The 20110-nt window shown below is 45.8% G+C and overlaps 1 protein-coding gene across 3 annotated transcripts in view; it reads right to left on the bottom strand.

Moving 5' to 3' along the window:
* Positions 1-20110, bottom strand: part of LOC130296834 (ATP-dependent RNA helicase DHX58-like) — a 110689-nt gene that overhangs the window by 68692 nt on the left and 21887 nt on the right. For all 3 annotated transcript variants that reach the window (XM_056548832.1, XM_056548830.1, XM_056548831.1), the window contains exons 10-12: positions 1048-1197; positions 796-957; positions 535-722 (exon numbers count right to left, since the gene is read on the bottom strand). In XM_056548832.1, coding sequence (XP_056404807.1) covers positions 535-722; positions 796-957; positions 1048-1197 — 500 coding nt within the window. The remainder of the gene's footprint in view (positions 1-534; positions 723-795; positions 958-1047; positions 1198-20110) is intronic.

A 20110-nucleotide genomic window follows, 5' to 3' on the forward strand; every position in this document is an offset into this window, starting at 1 on the left:
AGAAAGTTATACAGATTTGTAAATTACTTCTATTTAAAAATCTTAATCCTTCCAGTACTTATCAGCTGCTGTATGGAGCATACAGCAGCTGATAAGTACTGGAAGGATTAAGATTTTTAAATAGAAGTACTTTACAAATCTGTAAGTTGTGTAGTTCTTTCCAGTCTGACCACAGTGCTCTCTGCTGACACCTCTGTCCATGTCAGGAACTGTCCTGAGCCTCAAAGGTTTGCTATGGGGATTTGCTTGTACTCTGCACAGTTCCTGACATGGACAGAGGTGTCAGCAGAGTACAAGAAAATCCCTTGAGGCTCTGGACAGTTCCTGATACGGACAGAGGTGTCAGCAGAGAGCACTGTGGTCAGACTGGAAAGAACTACACAACATCCTGTGGAGCATACAGCAGCAATTAAGTACTGGAAGGATTAAGATTTTTAAAGAGAAGTCATTTACAAATCTGTATAATTTTCTAGCACCAGTACATATTAAAAAATTGTCTTCCACCAAAGTACCCCTTTAATATTATAAACTTACTTAAAGTGTTGGTTAATATTCACATGAAGAGACATGTCCACTAGACGTAAATCATCCCCGTGGGCAACAGGGTTATTGCAGTTCCGACAGTCCAACCGGACATCCCTGGATGCAAATTTTATTTTGTTTTCATCCTTGATCTTTTGCACCATGCGCTCGGCGAGGGATGCCCTCTGCAGATCTCTAATCTACGTTAGAAACCGAGAATATTAGTGGCAAATCGGCGTGACGTAAAATAGTAGGAGGTTACGGGTCACCCACCTTAGCCGCATATTCTACTTCCGGCATATCTTGAACATATTTTATGGCTCGGTTCATAAGATCCTCCAACGTCTCATTGGTCATTTCTCTTCGACTCTCTCCCCATCTAGATCTGGCAAAAAAGGAGCAACAGCTGTCCTCCGCACTGGCTCTGCTTCTGGCCTAAGGACAACCCCCACCCCAAGAGAAGTGTTAGCGCCAACATGGAGTCCAGCTACAGCCAGGTAACTGGACCCACAACAAAAATCTTACCTGCGTCATGGATGTTCCAATAGTTTTCGGGCCGTACCAAACAACAACGTTGCATTCTGGGAGGTTCAAGCCCTCCTCGGCCAAACTGGTGAAGATGAGCAGATTTAGGAAGCCTTGACGAAACTGTTCCACTACTTCATTCTGGTCGTTCTGAGAATGGAAGAAGTAATGTGAATCACAAGTACAACAAAATTCATAATAGAGACATTGTAAACTAGAGAGCAAAGAACGCGCTAAGGTTATCGAACTGGTGATGACCTCACGCCCCGGCCAGTAGTGAAATCCGTTACTTCATGGGTTGGTATCATGGTTGACTTCCACCCAACAAAATGGATATATCTTTTTCTGAACGTATAATAGGTCAGAAGCCCGATCTTATTTTAGACAAACTTGGGTCACAAAATGCATTGGCGCAGTAGGATATTAAAGGGGTACTCTGCCCTATGGCGGGGGTCTTGCCGCTGGAGATGATCTCGGCTGCGGTACCCCAGACATGCGATGACTGACGATGCAGAGGTTTGTGACATCACGGCCACGCCCAGCTCATGACGTCATGGCCACGCCCCTCAATGCAAGTCTATGAGAGGGGACGCCCACTCCCATAGACTTGCATTGAGGGGGTTTGACCGCGCCGTCACGAGCCTCCGGCGCTGCACCAGACGCTCTAAACGAACGCCGGGTGCAGCAAGGAGATCACGGGGGTCCCCAGCGGCTGGACCCCCGCTAGGATAGGGGATAAGATGTCTAGGGGCGGAGTACTCCTTTAACATCTGGAGGAAGAATGTGACCATCGCACCTGGCCAGGCTGTGCATGATGCTCTCTGGTCAGATGAAATTTAATCTTGGACCAATTAGCAGCTAGGAGGGGCTATTTCAGGTCTCCTTCGCCTTTCAAGTGTACTGCTGATTTTACAACAAAAATACAGAAACACGGCCACACATCCACCATTTGTATTTTCATCTACTTGCTTCTCAGGATAATTTCAAAAACTAACAGGTTGTTGTTATACATTTTAATTTAAAAAAAAAGTACAAGTACCATTAGCCACGTTAAGGCCACCTAGTCAGAGTGGGTCCCTAACCTAACAATGGCGTAGCGCCAAGCGGGACCACCGCAGCACCAAGCCCACAGGTGGAATGACCCAGTGGCCCGGTAGCCCCACTGCTGCCCGACCAAGCCCCTGGCTCCGGGCCACAACACCCCACAGACAAAGCATCACAGTAACAATGGCCGCCGCAGAGCACCACATCAATGTGAACACCTACCATGTGCTCCCTGTCAAGAGGGCTGGAGAATGTTAGGAAGAAACCCTTATGAAGTCTCCTGCTGATTAAAAACGCCTGGGCCGAATGGGTTGAGTGGAGCGCTGGCCATGGAAGAAGGGGTGGCCTTGACGTGGCGAGTGGGCTTGTACTTTTTGATTAAAATGTATAATAACAACATGTACGTTTTTGAAATTATGCTGAGATGCAAATAGATCAAAATACAAATTGTAGATTTGCAGTGGTGTTTTTGGTTCTCTATTTTTGTAATGCTGATTTTACTTTGCACTCCAGTCTTTGTCCACATGTATCTTTGTTTTAGCCAGGGCTTTTTTTTTAGTTTTGACTCGTCTGTGTAGCTTTAAAGGGGTACTCCCTGGCTGGCGATGTGAGGCGGAGGCTCGTGACGTCACGGTCACGCCCCACTTGTGATGTCATGACCATGCCCCCCCCCCCCCTCAATGCAAGTCTAAGTCTCATAGACTTGCATTGAGGGGGCGTGGCCGTGGCATCAAAAGCGGGGCACGATCGTGACGTCAGGAGCCTCCTGCACTGCACCGGACACTCTAAACAAAACAAATGCCGGGTGCAGCAGGGAGAGAACGGGGGGGCCAGCGGTGGGACCTCTGCGATCAGACATCTTATCCCATAACCTTTGGATAACCCCTTTAACCTACTCCGCCCCTAGACATCTTATCCCCTATCCAAAGGATAGGGGATAAGATGTCTGATCGCCGCGGTCCCGAGTTCGCTCTGCACGTAATGACGGGCAATACAGGGGCCAGAGCATCGTTACGTCACGGCTCCGCCCCTCGTGATGTCACAGCCCGCCCCTTTCAATACAAGTCTATGGGAGGGCGCGTGGCGGTCGTCACGCCCCCTCCCATAGACTTGCATTAAGGGGACGGGCCGTGATGTCACGAGGGGCGGAGCCATGACGTCACGCTGCTCCGTCCCCCGTATCGCCCGTCATTACGCACAGAGCGAACTTAACCCACTTATCCCAGGGCTCCACAGCAGCGGGACTGCGGTGATCAGACATCTTATCCCCTATCCTTTGGATAGGGGATAAGATGTCTAGGGGCGGAGTACCCCTTTAAGGACTCAGGGTTTTTCCACTTTCGATTTTTCCTCCTAACCTTTTAAAAATCATAACTCATTCAATTTTGCACCTAAAATTCCATATTATGGCTTATTTTTTGCGCCACCAATTTTACTTTGAACTGACATTAGGCATTTTTAGAGATGAGCGAACTTACAGTAAATTCGATTTGTCACGAAATTCTCGGCTCGGCAGTTGATGACTTATCCTGCATAAATTAGTTCAGCTTTCAGGTGCTCCGGTGGGCTGGAAAAGGTGGATACATTCCTAGGAAAGAGTCTCCTAGGACTGTATCCACCTTTTCCAGCCCACGGGAGCACCTGAAAGCTGAACTAATTTATGCAGGATAAGTCATCAACTGCCGAGCCGAGAAGTTCGTGACGAATCAAATTTACTGTAAGTTCGCTCATCTCTAGTCATTTTACAATAAAATCAACGACAAAATTGAAGAAAAAAGGAGATCTTTGTACTCATTGTAAAATCTCTTTCTCGTAGCTCTCATTGGGGGACACCGAACTGATGGGTATATGCTCTTGCCACTATGAGGCGCTGACACTAGGAAAAAAAGTCGGCTCCTCCCTGGCAGGATATACCCGCCCACTGAAAGTGAGGAAACCAGTTTTGTCACAAAGCAGTAGGAGAAGCCAACAAGAAATATGTCCGAAGGACCCTAGAAAGGAATCCCGGAGAAACAACTCAAGAACCGGAAAGAATAATCCGGAAAAAGGAAGAAGAAATGGGTGGGTGTGGTGTCCCCCAATGAGAGCTACAAGAAAGAAATTTTACAGTGAGTACAAAAATCTCCTTTTCTCTGGCGCTCTTCATTGGGGGACACCGAACTGATGGGATGTACCAAAGCAGTCCCCTAGGGTGGGAAAAATACAACCACCGGAAAAAAGGGGGATCAGTCCCAAGACTGAACCCTAGAGTCCACGGGGTCTGTGGACGAGCCCCCAGGTCGGAGACAGACCAGAGCCAGAAATTGAGCTCCCAGAAGATCGCCCGACCAGGAAGAGGGACTAGGACCCCAAGGAAAAGGCCGACCTCTGGGGGGACCAGACAAGAAATCGATATGTCAGGGTCACCTGGAAAACGAAAAACCCCAGAGGAGTAAGGAAAAGCAGACGTCCGCGAAAAGACACCGGACGACCACTACATAAAGGAACATGAAGAAGAGAAGGAGTGCAGTAGAGAAAAAACCGGCCCGCCTGATGGGCTAGTGGTGGAGTCTTGGTCGAAACAGAACACATGCCCAAGATCGGAACCAGCACCAAGGGTGAACCGAAAAAGCTGCCTGAAAAGAAGGCACGCCACAGCAGCCAAGGACAAAGTCGAAGCCAAGGACCAGATAGTCATAGATCCAGTAGTCCGAGCGGACCCGAGGACTCCGAAAAAACATACCGCCAGAACGGGAACGGAAGAGGGGAACAAAGGAGAGCCCAACTGGGACTCCCAGGGTCTGGGCGCAGGAAGGATTGTGGCCGGAGACCTAGGTGTCAATGCGTATAACTGACACAGACAAAAAAGGGAAAGAACTAACCCTTCCATGGAGATGGCACAAAGTCCTCCAGCAGAGGAGAGAGGCCAGGCTGCGTGAGCAGCAGTAGAAAACCAAAAAGGTGGAAGAGAGCCAGGCCGTGAAGGCGGCCGGCAAGCCCACAGCCCAGACAGGAAGAAACTCTGAGGAGGGCCCTCGGAAAGGCAAGGGCCCCACCGATATCCCACCTAAAAGGGGGGGTACAACGAGACGGCATCATCTCGGAAGCAGAAGCCAGTAAGGACCCGTGCCAAGCACCCCGATAGCCACACCCCCTGTGGAAAGGCCATGTGACAAGAGGTGGGTGGACATAGCCCCCCGACCTCGGGGGCAGTCTGACTCTGCCCAGAGGGGCAACAGGAGACCCCAGAGGGAGCGGAAGCCAGGACACAGGCGCAGGGCAATGATAGCAGTGGGGTACCAAGGCCGCCACACAAAGAACAAAAGCCTGCAGACATGCCAAGGAAGAAGGAATGTAGCGCAGGAAGCCTGCAGACACAGGTAGACACACAGGGAGAAAGGGCGTCAAAAACACGCAGATACGCACACAGCGGAACTGCCCTGGAAAAGGACATCGGATGACAGCCACGTCCGCAAAGTAATGAGGAAGGAGGCCAGGTGGTTTAGAAAAACATACGGACACAGTCCGGCTATGTGGCATAGGGACCATGGGCAGGTCCGGTCCCGCATTCAGAAAACACAGCGAGAAGAGAGATACCGTCCGTCGGACAGGGTACACTCTGCCACTCAGAATCTGATGCATGGAACAAGTCCATAGAGAGACACGGGAGACGCACTGAAAACAACACCTTGGCAGCGGGTCACCTGAACTACCGCCCACAGAGTGGGAGATGTATGGAAGACAATTGGAGTCAGTAGATAGCCACGTGGAAAACAGACTGGCCGACAAGAATAGAATTCCAGAGCACCCAAGATGACTCCAGTCAGCCCCCCACATAAAGGGGGGTGCTAGAGTGCGGTCCGACCAAACGGTTGACCAGGGGGAGTAGAAAGACCCAGCAGCCGAAGGAACGTCCAACTGACAGCAAACCTGCGTGGACCTTACCCCAGTTCCCGCACTCAGTGGTGAGTTACGGAAAAACAGTCTATGCTTGCAGCGGCCCTGCGGTCAGGGACCGATGGCAGCGGAAACCGAGTAGACAACAGACTGACTGAACGAGAGCAACGCCCGAAGCGTGGAGAGAAGAGACAAAGTCAGTAACTGTGCTCCATAGACACAGGCGGTAGAGCACTGAAGTCAAGTAGCCATGGACTGAAACCCCGCTCCCGGAGATAGCATCCCTGTCAACCTCATAGGGTCCCTGGAACACAATGAGTCAGTTCCGTGCATACCACGAACAGCAGTGGGGAACCGGGACTCCAGCCGCAAGCCGTCAACCGCGACAGGCTGCAGAGGAAAAATGCAGACCACTGTGTGGCGTAGTGGTATGGAACCCTAGGAGAGAACAAGCCAATCCGACAGACACCCAGCACCGTAGGAGGTACCAGAACTCCACCCGCGGATACATCAGCTGTGAGATGTGAAACAGGCGGCGTAGGGAGCCATGCAGACCACCACCTGGTCAACAGGAACGGGTCCGGAGTAGACCCCGAGCAAAACAGCAGGGTACCGAAGCTCCCACCGCAGATACATCAACCGGGTGATGTAAGCCAGGCAGTGTAGATCAGTACAGATGTGGGCCAGTGGAGACACTGAGACCCTCCGATGAACACCTCGCAGAGTAGTGAGGTACCGGAACTCGAACCGCGGAAACGTCAGCCATGTGATGGATAACGGGCGGTTGAAAGAACCACGCAGACAACTGACTGACTAACAGGAATGGTTCAATAGCAGATGATGGGTAGTTCCGTCGGCACCCGCACAAAAGCGGTCGCCGACACACCCACTGCAGATATCTCAGCTGAGTGATGCACAACATGCGGCGTAGACCCACAGGCAGACCCCTGTCTGGCTCACTGGTATGGGTCCACAGGAGATAAGGGGACATCCCATCGGCACAACACAGGAAAGAGGCACCAGAAGTCCAACCGCAGAATCGGCAGCCAGTAATGGTATGGGGAACCATGCAGAGAACTACTGGCACAGGTCAATATAGACAAGGAGTCGGTCCGCCTGTACCTCGCAGTAGAGAGGTACCAGAAATCCAACCGCGGTATGTCAGCCGTGTGACCGGTGAGAGGCGGTTGCAGGAAACCATGCAGAGAACTTCCCGGCTTACTGGTATGGGTCCATAGTAGACAGCGAGTCATCCTGTCGGTACTACGTACCGCAGTGGGGTACCGGGACTCCAGCTGCAGATATATCAGCCGTTTGCTGTGTGACAGGCGGTGTAGGGAACCATGCAGACCAATGTCAGGCTTACTGGTATGAGTCCATAATAGACAACGACTCATCCCATTGGCACCTCGCCCAGTAGTGAGGTATCGGAACTCCAGTCGTAGGTACATCAGGCATATGATGTATGACAGTCGGTATAGGAAACCATGCAGACAACTGTCTGGCTTACTAGCATGGGTCCATAGTAGAGAATGGAACACTACATCAGACCCCTCACACAGTAGTGAGGTACCGAAACTCCAGATGCAGATGCACCAGCCGTGTAATGTATGATAAGCGGAGTAGGTAACCATGCAGACCACTGTCTGGCTTACTGGTATGGGGCCATAATGGACATGGGACACTCCGTCGGACACCTCCAACAGCAGTGAGAGACCAGAACTGCAGCCGCAGATACAGCAGCTGAAAATGTATGACAGGCGGTTGAGAAGGCACCTCGCACCAGCAGTGGGGTACCGAGTGAGAGCCGTGGAAGTGGCAGCCCCAAAAAGAGGGACAGGCGAAACTACTGTCCGCATATGGCAAGAACATATACCCATCAGTTCGCTGTCCCCCAATGAAGAGCGCCAGAGAATTGTAACTTTTGGTGGCTTCAGTTTCTACGCAATAAATTTTTTGGTAAAAATTATCCCCTTCTTATATAGGTTTGATTTTGTATTACGTCTGGAAAAAATCATGCACGAAAATGAATACGTTTTAAATTGTCATGTTCTGACCCCTGTAACTTTTTTATTTTTCCCCGTACAGGGCGGTATGAGGGCTTGTGCCGTGATCTGAAGTTTTTATCGGTACCATTTTTGTATTGATTTTTGATCGCTTTTTATTCATTTTTTCATTATATAAAAAGTTACCAAAAATACGTTATTTTGGACTTTAGAATTTTTTTGCATGTACGCCATTGATCATGCGGTTTAATTAATTATATATTTTTATAGTTCGGACATTTCCACACGCGGCGATACCACGTTTTTTTTTATTTACAGTTTGTTTTTTTTAAATGGGAAAAGGGGGGGTGTCTTACTTTTTACTAGGGAAGGCGTTAAATGATCTCTATTAATTTTTTTTTTTTTTTTGCACTGTTATAGCTCCCTCTAGTGGCTATAGCCCTGCACACACTGATCTGCTACACAGATCACTGCCATGCATTAACATGGCAATGATCAGTATTATCGACGGTCGATTGCTCAAGCCTAGATTTCAGGCTTGGAGCAATCAATCGCAGATCGGACGCGCCAGAGGAAGGTAACAGACCCTCCCTCCGCTCGCTTTCTAGCTGATCGGGACATCGCGATTTCACCACGATGGTCCCGATCAGCCCATCTGAGCTGCCAGGAGTGTATTTTTGTTACTTTCGACGTGACAATCAACTTTGAACGCCGCTTCTAAAGGGTTAATAGCGCGCGGCACAACAATCGGTGCCGCACACTATTAGGTCAGGGTGCCGGCTTTCATTAGCCGCCGGGACGGACCCGCTATGACAGATACGCCCTGCATCCTTAAGCTTTGTTCGTGTTTGTTTTCTGTCTGTATTTTGTCTGTTTTATTCCTATCTAGCTTAGTGTGTCTCTATCTTCTTGTATTTTTGCCTTGTGTTCACACCTGTTTCTGTGTTATGCTGTATTTTGAATTTCTCCTATGGTTAGCTTTGTTCCTTAGTTGGTTGTCCTATGGTTAGGTTTGTTCATTAGTTGGTTGCTTGTCCCTAACCTGGAGTCTATTTTTGTGTTCCTTCATTTTTGGAGTTTGGTTTTGATGTTAGTCTAGTGTGAACAGGTTCTAGTGCATATATATAGTGTTCTGACTTCAGATAACCTCCATACCCTGCATTCCTGGTTTAGTCTCGCTGTTATATTTCTAGTTATTCTGTTTTGCTCATATTCTCATACCTGCCATATCCTGTTTTGGTTCTTAGGCTATTGTCTGTTCCCTATATACCTGCTTCTATGTTACCCTATGTTTGGATTTATTTGCATTCCTGCCGTTATTTAGAACCCTGGTTCTGTTTTTGTTAGCTTGTAACCTTTCCTGTGTCCTCAAAATCGTATGGTTCTGTTACATTTTTTCGAATGGTGCCCCTGTACGTTAGTCAGCGGAGGGATTGGTACCAAATTGTAGAGTCACTGCTTAGGGCGGCTATACAAGTAGGCAAGGAAAGAAGTCCTGGGATAAGGTCGGCGTGTACTCTTCACTGCCCTACGTGACAGAATTAGCAGCCAGCCTAAAAAGCTCAGGAGGCCTCAAATAACCCCTCCTCGCGGCAAATTGGTCCAAGACTGTAACTCTTATCTGACTGGAGAGTGTCATGCACCGCCTGGCCCGATACGCTTGTTACAAAGATGTCTTCCACATGATGAAAGCAGGCCGCACTTGTACGCAAATGTGAAAGACGACACCCAGGTTGTCCAGTACCATACTTTTTACAGAGGTCATTGACCACCTAGATGCCAAACAGAGCTTATTTCTTTCAAAAACCTCTCCATGTCTGTCTCCAGGTTAGGGGTGGTTCTGCAGCTCAGGTCCATTGAAGTTAATGGAGCCAAGTTGTAATAACACACGCATCCAATAAATATAGGCATGAAAACCTCATAAATTGTAACAATACAATACATAGTACATATCACCCAAAGAAAAGTCAAAAAACAAAAATAGCCCAAACAATGTATAAGCCAATATTTTATTAAGAAATTCAGATTACAACCCTAACTACCCATAAAAAACACTCATACACAAAAGACATTAAATGGGTCATAGCCCCGCCCCCTCATGTCATGCCCCACACCCTCAATGCAAGTCTATGGGAGGGGGCGTGACAGATCACGCCCCCTCCCATAGACTTGCATTGAGGGGGTGGGGTGTGACATCATGAGAGGGCAGGGCTATTACATCATGAGCTCCCAGCGCTGGCTCCAGCGTTTAGAATAGTTTGTTCCAAACGCTGAGCAGCGGAGTACCCCTTTTAAAAATGCAAAAATACATATGTGGGGGAGCAGAACAATTTCAACAAGTGCAAGGGACACATTAGACAACACTAGTACATGTATAAGGGGTAATAAAATGGTATAAAGTGAAACCAGCTCACCCCTGGATTGCTGCGTCACGGATTCAGCCTGGACAATGCTGATTAATAATATATGAGAAAGCAAAGGGTATCCAGCGCAGCAAAAGCTCGAATGCATGAAGTTTTATTTCCAATACAGCAACACACAGGAAGGAAAACAGCAGTACTCTTTTCCTTCCTGTGTGTTGCTGTATTGGAAATAAAACTTCATGCATTCGAGCTTTTGCTGCGCTGGATATCCTTTGCTTTCTCATATAAGGGGCAATAGTTACAATGGTGTGGACAACATGAATTTAAATGGATACAGTAATATTAACCAATTTAAAGGCAAGACAAGACGCTCCTATTATACTTTTCACTTCCAGGATTCTATGTGAGAAAGCCACCTCAGATCCCTTCTTCACATAAATTAGAGCTATTAGCAGGATTTTTCGCCATAAAGAGTTTTGCAAAAAAATTCCTCCCATTGTTGCATGGACAACATATCCATTGTCCAATACATCAATCATTTGGGAGGTAGGTCTTCCAAACTTCTTGCAGATTTTGACAATGATTTCTGGCATTTCTGTCTGGACAGGAACATTGTCCTGAAGGCAGAATACCTTCCTGGAATTTCCAACTCTGTAGCCGATTGGTACTCACGCTACCTGACAGATGCCAGCGATTGGAAACTTCATCCTCCAATCCTTCAAATAATCAATCTATTGTGGGGCCCTCTACATATGGACCTATTCGTTTCCCGTCTCAACACTCAACTTCCTCTTTTCTTCAGTTGGCGTCCAGAGGCATCGGGTGTAGACGCCTTCCTTCAATTCTGGCCTCAGAAGATACTATACGCTTTTATTCACTTCAATCTAATCCCACGGGTTATTTTCAAAACTTCAATTCAGAAATCCACAATGGTTTTAATCACCCCATTATGGCCAACTCAACATTGGTTTCCTCAAATCTTACATCTTCTCATAGATTTTCCATGAATCCTTCCATCCATTCCAAAACTTCTTCTGGATCCTCAAGGGAACTATCATCCTTTAATTCTATCCGATCAATTATCTCTGGTCGCTTGGTTGATCTCAGGTCAACAAGACCTGACTTACAATTTTCTCAATGGACACAAGATATCCTTTCCGATGCCTAGGTCCCGGGTACCAGATAAGCTTACCGATCGTCTTGGAGACTTTGGATTCATTGGTGCGATCAACGGGATTTGGATACTTTACGAGTACCTATCTCTTACATCTTAAATTTCCTTTCAGCATCTGATTATGCTGGTAAAGCCTAAAGGACTATTAACCTTTATCCTTATGCAATTTCTTCCAGACATTTTCCTAAATATTTTATTCCCATTGGCAGAAATCCTTTAATTTGCTAATTACTTAAAGGCATTTGTTTCCGTCGACCTCCTTTATCTAAATACAATTCCACAAAATAAACTTTAACTTACCTACGTCGGCTTTACGCTGGGAACGGGAACATCTGAGAGCCGTCAGCCTATCACCGGCCACAGCGATGTCCCGCCCCGGCCAGTGATAGGCTGAGCCCACTGTCATGTAAGAAGCCGGCTTCTTACATGACAGTGGGCTCAGCCTATCACTGGCCGTGCGGGACATCGCTGCGGCCGGTGATAGGCTGACAGCTCTCAGATGTTCCCGTTCCCAGCGTAAAGCCGACGTAGGTAAGTTAAAGTTTATTTTGTTTATCTTTTGCAGCCCGGGCATAGGGATACAGCGTACAGCAGTGGTCTCCAACCTGCGGACCTCCAGCTGCTGCAAAACTACAACTCCCAAAACAAAAACAAAAAAAAAATCATTGTACAACAAAATTTAAGAAAAAAACGCCATTTTGTATCTTTTTAATTTTTCCGCGTACGGGGCGGTATGAAGGCTCATTTTTTTTGTGCTGTGATCTGAAGGTTTTAGCGGTACCATTTTTGTATTGATCTGACTTTTTTGATTGTTTTTAATTAATTTTTTCATGATATAAAAAGTGACCAAACATACACTATTTTGGACTTAGGAATTTTTTCTGTGCGTACGCCATTGACCGTGCGGTTTAATTTAACAATATATTTTTATAATTCGGAGAATTCCGCACACGGCAATATCACGTTTTTTAATTTACACAGTTTTTTTTAAATGGGAAAAGGGGGGCGATTCAAACTTTTATTAGGGAAGGGGTTAAATAATCTTTATTCACTTTTTTTTTGCAGTGTTATAGCTCTCATAGGGGACTACAACACTGCACACACTGATCTTTTACATTGATCATTGTTATCCCATAGGGGGCTATAACACTGCACACACTGATCTTTTACATTGATCATTGTTATCCCATAGGGGGCTATAACACTGCACACACTGATCTTTTAAATTTTTTCTTTTTCTCATAGGAAACCAGTGATCAATGATTCTGCCTCTTAACTGCTCATGCCTGCATCTCAGTCACTGAGCAGTCATTCGGCGATCGGACAGCGAGGAGGCAGGTAGGGACCCTCCCGCTGTCCTGTAAGCTGTTCGGGATGCCGGGATTTTGCCGTGGCTATCCCGAATAGCCCACTGAGTTAACCGGCAGTTTTTACTTTCACTTTTAGCCGCGTGGCTCAGCTCTGAGCGCGCGGCTAAACGGTTAATAGCGCGCGGTGCCGCGATCGGCGCCGCGCGCTATTAGCGGCGGGTCCCGGCTTCACTATGACACCGGGCCCGCCGTGATATGATGCGGGGTTACCTTGTAACCCTGCGTTATATCACGGGAGCAGGACCAAGGACGTACCTGTACGTCCTTGGTCCTTAAGGGGTTAACCGGCAACGTTTTACTTTCAATTTAGACGCGGCGTCCTACTTTGAACGTCGCGTCCAAAGGGTTAATAGCGCACAGCACCGCAATCAGTGCAGCGCTATTAGCCACGGGTCCCGGCCGTTGTTAGAGGCCGGGCCTGACCCGCGTTATAGAAAGGGAGTGAGCGAAGGGCTTACAGGTACGCCCTCCGTCCCCAACAGGTTGAAGCCAAGATGCGAGTATTATATTATCCCTCCCTTGGACCCATCCCTATAATACTTCTATTTCTTTCTTTATTTTGACTGCTCAATAATGTCTTCTCGCAAATCATCCTACCGGTCCGTTAATGGTTGGTGCATATCGAAGGATATTTTTCTCCACTCTCAACCGATGTTTTTTCATTACTGCATAAATTTCTTTGTTCAAGTTGATATTCTCATATAAGGGTGGGTTCACACCACGTTTTTCAAGTACGTTTCCCGTATACGTTTTCATTATTGAAAACGTATGGAACCGTATTAAAAACCGTATACATAGATAAATAATTGAAAACTGTATGCACCCGGTTGCGTACGGTTTGCTTGCAATACGGTTTTCTCCAGTACTCAAAACCATAGTTGACCACAGTTTTGTCTCTGGTTTAAAAACCGTACTGCAACCGCATATGATTTTTTTAACATGGACATCAATGGGAAACGCATATGTATACGGTTCCATACGGGAAACCGTATACGGTTTTTACTTTGCACATGCGCATTTGCATCCTAAAGTCCCCACCCCAGATCCCTCCCATTAAAGATGGACAACATTTTCAAAAACTTATAAAAACGGATGGAACCATATGCACTGTTAAAAACAATATATGGTTTAAAAACGCATACGGTTTACTTTTTCCCATACTGTTCCATCCGTTTTTTTGCCATACGGTTTTCTTTTAAAAAAATCTGATTGAAAACAGTATGGCAAAAATGTGATGTGAACCCAACCTTACACTTCACCGCAAAGAAGGAAGTTACCTGGACGACAGTTACCTATATTATCTACGCTGTGATCTGATTGGTTACTGTTATGGTAACATAGTTCATAAGGTTGAAAAAAGACCAAAGTCCATCAAGTTCCACCTATATCCCTAATGAGTCTCTACTGAGTTGATCCAGAGGAGGCAAAAAACCCTCATACTACAGATAAAAATTCCTTCCCGACTCCAAATATGTCATCAGAATAAATCCCTGGATCAACGTTCTGTCCCTATAAATCTATTCTCCATAACCTGTAATGTTATTATTCTCCAAAAATGCATCCAGAACCCCTTTTAAATTCTTTTACAGAGTTCACCATGACCACCTCCTCAGGCAGAGAATTCCACAGTCTCACTGCTCTTACAGTAAAGAACCCCCGTCTGTGCTGGTGTAGAAACCTTCTTTCCTCTAGATGTAGAGGATGCCCCCTTGTTATATATACAGTCCTGGGTATAAATAGATCATGGAGAGATCTCTGTACAGTCCCTGATATATTTATACATAGTTATTAGGTCGCCCCTAAGCCTTCTTTTTCTTAAACTTAATAACCCTAATTCTGATAATCTTTCTGGGTACTGTAGTCCTCCCATTCCCCATATTACTCTGGTTGCCCGTCTTTGAACCCTCTCCAGCTCCACTATATCTTTCTTGTAGACTGGTGCCCAGTACTGGACACAGTATTCTATGTGTGGCCTGACCAGTACTGTACACAGTATTCCATGTGTGGTCTGACCAGTACTGTACACAGTATTCCATGTGTGGTCTGACCAGTACTGTACACAGTATTCCATGTGTGGTCTGACCAGTACTGTACACAGTATTCCATGTGTGGTCTGACCAGTACTGTACACAGTATTCTATGTGTGATCTGACCAGTACTGTACACAGTATTCCATGTGTGGTCTGACCAGTACTGTACACAGTATTCTATGTGTGGTCTGACCAGTACTGTACACAGTATTCTATGTGTGGTCTGACCAGTACTGTGCACAGTATTCTGTGTTGTCTGACCAGTACTGTACACAGTATTCCATGTGTGGTCTGACCAGTACTGTACACAGTATTCTATGTGAGGTCTGACAAGTGATTTGTACACAGTATTCTATGTGTGGTCAGACCAGTACTGTACACAGTATTCCATGTGTGATCTGACCAGTACTGTACACAGTATTCTTTGTGTGGTCTGACCAGTAATGTACACAGTATTCTGTGTGGTCTGACCAGTACTGTACACAGTATTCTATGTGTGGTCTGACCAGTACTGTGCACAGTATTCTATGTGTTGTCTGACCAGTACTGTACACAGTATTCCATGTGTGGTCTGACCAGTACTGTACACAGTATTCCATGTATGGTCTGACCAGTACTGTACACAGTATTCTATGTGTGGTCTGACCAGTACTGTACACAGTATTCCATGTGTGGTCTGACCAGTACTGTACACAGTATTCTATGTGTGGTCTGACCAGTACTGTACACAGTATTCCATGTGTGGTCTGACCAGTAATGTACACAGTATTCTATGTGTTGTCTGACCAGTACTGTACACAGTATTCCATGTGTGGTCTGACCAGTACTGTACACAGTATTCCATGTATGGTCTGACCAGTACTGTACACAGTATTCCATGTGTGGTCTGACCAGTACTGTACACAGTATTCCATGTGTGGTCTGACCAGTACTGTACACAGTATTCTATGTGTGGTCTGACCAGTACTGTACACAGTATTCCATGTGTGGTCTGACCAGTAATGTACACAGTATTCCATGTGTGGTCTGACTAGTGATTTGTACAGCGGTAGAATTATTTCCTTCATTAATGAATATATTAAATAGAACAGGACCCAAGACGGACCCCTGTGGTCCCCACTAGTAACAATCAGAATAAGAACCATTAATAACCACCCTCTGTTTCCTATCACTGAGCCAGTTACTTACCCACTTACACACATTCTCTCCCAGCCCGATCCTTCTCATTTTATGCACCAACCTTTTATGTGGAACCGTATCAAATGATTTGGAAAAATCCTGATATATGACATCCAGTGATTCACCCTGGTCCAGTCTGGAGCTCACCTCCTCATAAAAGCTGATCAGGTTAGTCTGACAGGACCGATCCCTTATAAAGCCATGCTGATACAGGGTCATACATTTATTTTTATTAAGATACTCCAGAATTGCATCCCTTAGAAAACCCTCAAACAATTTACATACAACAGAGGTCAAACTAACAGGTCTATAATTCCCGGGGTCACCTTTTGATCCCTTTTTAAATATTTGTACCACATTTGCCTTGCGCCAGTCCTGGGGAACAGTCCCTGTTACTATAGAGTTTACTTTTTCCCATACTGTTGCATCCGTTTTTTTGCCACACGGTTTTCTTTAAAAAAAGAACTGATTGAAAACAGTATGGCAAAAATGTGATGTGCGCCAGTCCTGGGGAACAGTCCCTGTTACTATAGAGTCCCTGAATATTAAAAATAGGGGTCTGTCTATCACATTACATAATTCCTTTAGAACACGGGGGTGAATGACATCTGGACCTGGTGATTTGTCTATTTTGATTTTTTGTAGGCGGCACTGTACTTCTTCCTGGGTTAGACAGGTGACCTGTACTTCTTCCTGGGTTAGACAGGTGACCTGTACTTCTTCCTGGGTTAGACAGGTGACCTGTACTGGGGAGTTTACCTTATCTCGCTGTATTTCACCTGGCATTTCATTTTCCTTGGTGAATACAGTGGAGAAGAATTTGTTTAATATATTTGCTTTTTCCTGATCCCCGTTTATAATTTCTTCCTCGTCATTTTTTAAAGGGCCCACATTTTCATTTTTGATCTTTTTGCTATTTATATAGTTAAAGAACATTTTGGGGTTAGTTTTACTCTCTTTGGCAATGAGTCTTTCTGTCTCAATTTTTGCAGCTTTTATCTGTTTTTTTTAACATATTTTACATTTTTCTCTATAGCTTTTTAATGCTTCCTCACTGCCGTCCTGTTTTAGTAGTTTAAATGCTTTATTTTCGTCATTTATTGCCCCCTTAACATTTTTGTTCATCCATATTGGTTTTCTTTTATTTCTGACCCTTTTATTCCCATAAGGTATATATATCTTTCAGTGAAAATTTTAGATATTTTTAAAAGTCTCCCATTAAGTGTCAGTATTCTTGTTTTTGAGGACATTATCCCAATTTATTTTGTTAAGGGCTTCTCTGAGTTGATCGAACTTTGCCTTCCTAAAGTTCATTGTTTTTGTGGCCCCTCGAGAGATTCTCTTATTGAAGAACAAGTTATAATGTATGATATCATGATCACTATTTCCTAAGTGTCCTTCTACTTGCACATTAATTACTCTGTCAGGTCTGTTGGTTAATATTAAGTCTAGTAGGGCGCCCCCTCTGGTCGGGCTCTGCACCATTTGGAACAGATAATTGTCTTTAGCTATAGACAGAAACCTGTTTCCTTTATGAGATTGACAGGTCTCAGTCTCCCAATTTATATCAGGATAGTTAAAGTCCCCCATTATTATCACCTCATTTTGATTTGCTGCCTTGTTTATATGCCCCAGTAATTGATCTTCTGCCTCTTCCGTTATGTTTGGTGGCTTATAGCAAACCCCTATCAGGATTTTTTTTTATTTTTAACTCCATATATTTCTACCCATAATGCTTCCACATTATCGTCCCCCTCCCATATATCCTCCCGCAGTGCGGCCTTCAGACTGGATTTTACATACAGACAAACTCCTCCCCTTTCTGTTCCTTCCTGAATAGACTATAACCCTGTATGTTACCGCCCAGTCACAGCTATCGTCCAACCAAGTCTCTGTTATACCCGCTATGTCATAATCCTCCTCAGACATTATCAACTTCGGTTCATCAGTTTTATTGGTCAGACTTCTGGCATTAGTCATCATACAATTCAATGGTGAATGTTTTTTCTTCCTATGAAGCCTATCCCTATTAACTATTCTAACCCCTCCACCCCCAAGTATACTACCTAGTCCCCCCTCTCTATCTACACTATCTTCCCCCTCTATGTTATAGGTTCCCTCCCCCCCAGTCCCTAGTTTAAACACTTCTCCACCCTTCTAGCCATCTTCTCCCCAAGCACAGTGCCCCCTCCCCATTGAGGTGCAGCTCGTCCCTACGGTAGAGCCGGTATCAGACAGTCAAGTCGGCCCAGTTCTCCATGAACCCAAACCCCTCCTTCCTACACCAGCTTCTGAGCCACTTGTTTACCTCCCTAATCTCCCGCTGCCTCTCTGGTGAGGCTCGTAATACAGGTAATATTTCAGAAAATACTACCTTGGAGGTCCTTGCCTTAAGATTGCGGCCTAAGTCCCTGAAATCATTTTTATGGACACTCCACCTATCTCTTACTTTGTCATTGGTGCCAATATGTACCATGACCGCCGGGTCCTCTCCAGCCCAACCCAGCAACCTGTCAACCCGATCCGCGATGTGCCGAACTCGAGCGCCAGGAAGACAACACACTGTTCGGCGATCCCGGTCTTTGTGACAGATCGCCCTTGTCTGTCCCCCTAATAATTGAGTCCCCCACTACCAGTACCTGTCTGGCCTGCCCTGTACTCCTCCCTCCGTCCTTCCTGGAGCAGACCCCCTGGCGGTCAGAGGTAGTATCTTGCTGCAGTTCTGCTAGCTCTAAAATGGTATCCCCCTCATCTGGCAAGCGGGCAAACTTGTTGGGGTGTGCCAGTTCAGGACTAGCCTCCCTGACACTTTTCCCTCTACCCCGCATTCTAACTGTAACCCAGCTAGCTGCCTGACTGTCCTGCCCCTCCGTCCCACTATCCTCCCCCACCTCTACCCCAGAGAGTACTTGCTCAGTGAGCAGGAGACTCCTCTCCATGTTGTCAATGCTTCTCATTGTTGCCAGTCGCTCCTCTAGATGCAGGTTCTGGGCTTCTAAACGAACAACTAGCACAAATCTCGAACAATATGCACCCTCAAGCTGCTGCTCAAGGATTGCATACATTGAACAGGTGCAGCATGTTAGGTTGCATCTTGGATAGCATGTTTGTCTGCACCTTATATGTAAAAAAAATTATTTGAAACAAACAGGACTTATTAGCTGCTGAGTTCAGTAAAAGAAGTTAAAAGCATAATAATTGCATCTTGTCTTTAATAAAATCCAAATTTTCCGTCAGCAAGGATAAGAAAATTTCCAATTATAGCTGCTCTAATAGGAAGATAATCTCCCAAATGGCAGTAGATTCAAATAGCTGCCAAAATACTAAAGTGCAAGTGCACCAAATATTAGCTGCTAGTGCTGATATGCAGCTCGCTAATGATCTACTGACCAGAGAAAATGTCATATAAAAAAGATAAGCCACAACACGGGGGGGGTTGTGTTTTGTCCCCTATTGGGAGTGTTTTGTCCCCTATTATGAGTGTTTTGTCCCCTATTATGAGTGTTTTGTCCCCTATTATGAGTGTGTTGTCCCCTATTATGAGTGTTTTGTCCTCTATTATGAGTGTTTTGTCCCCTATTATGACTGTTTTGTCCCCTATTGGGTGTGTTTTGTCTCCTATTGGGAGTGTTTTGTCCCCTATTATGAGTGTTTTGTCCCCTATTATGAGTGTTTTGTCCCCTATTATGAGTGTGTTGTCCCCTATTATGAGTGTTTTGTCCCCTATTATGAGTGTTTTGTCCCCTATTATGAGTGTTTTGTCCCCTATTATGAGTGTGTTGTCCCCTATTATGAGTGTTTTGTCCCCTATTATGAGTGTTTTGTCCCCTATTGGGAGTGTGTTGTCCCCTATTATGAGTGTGTTGTCCCCTATTATGAGTGTTTTGTCCCCTATTATGAGTGTTTTGTCCCCTATTATGAGTGTTTTGTCCCCTATTGGGAGTGTTTTGTCCCCTATTATGAGTGTTTTGTCCCCTATTATGAGTGTTTTGTCCCCTATTGGGAGTGTGTTGTCCCCTAT

Source organism: Hyla sarda, chromosome 12, assembly GCF_029499605.1.
Source record: "Hyla sarda isolate aHylSar1 chromosome 12, aHylSar1.hap1, whole genome shotgun sequence".
Taxonomy (NCBI): domain Eukaryota; kingdom Metazoa; phylum Chordata; class Amphibia; order Anura; family Hylidae; genus Hyla; species Hyla sarda.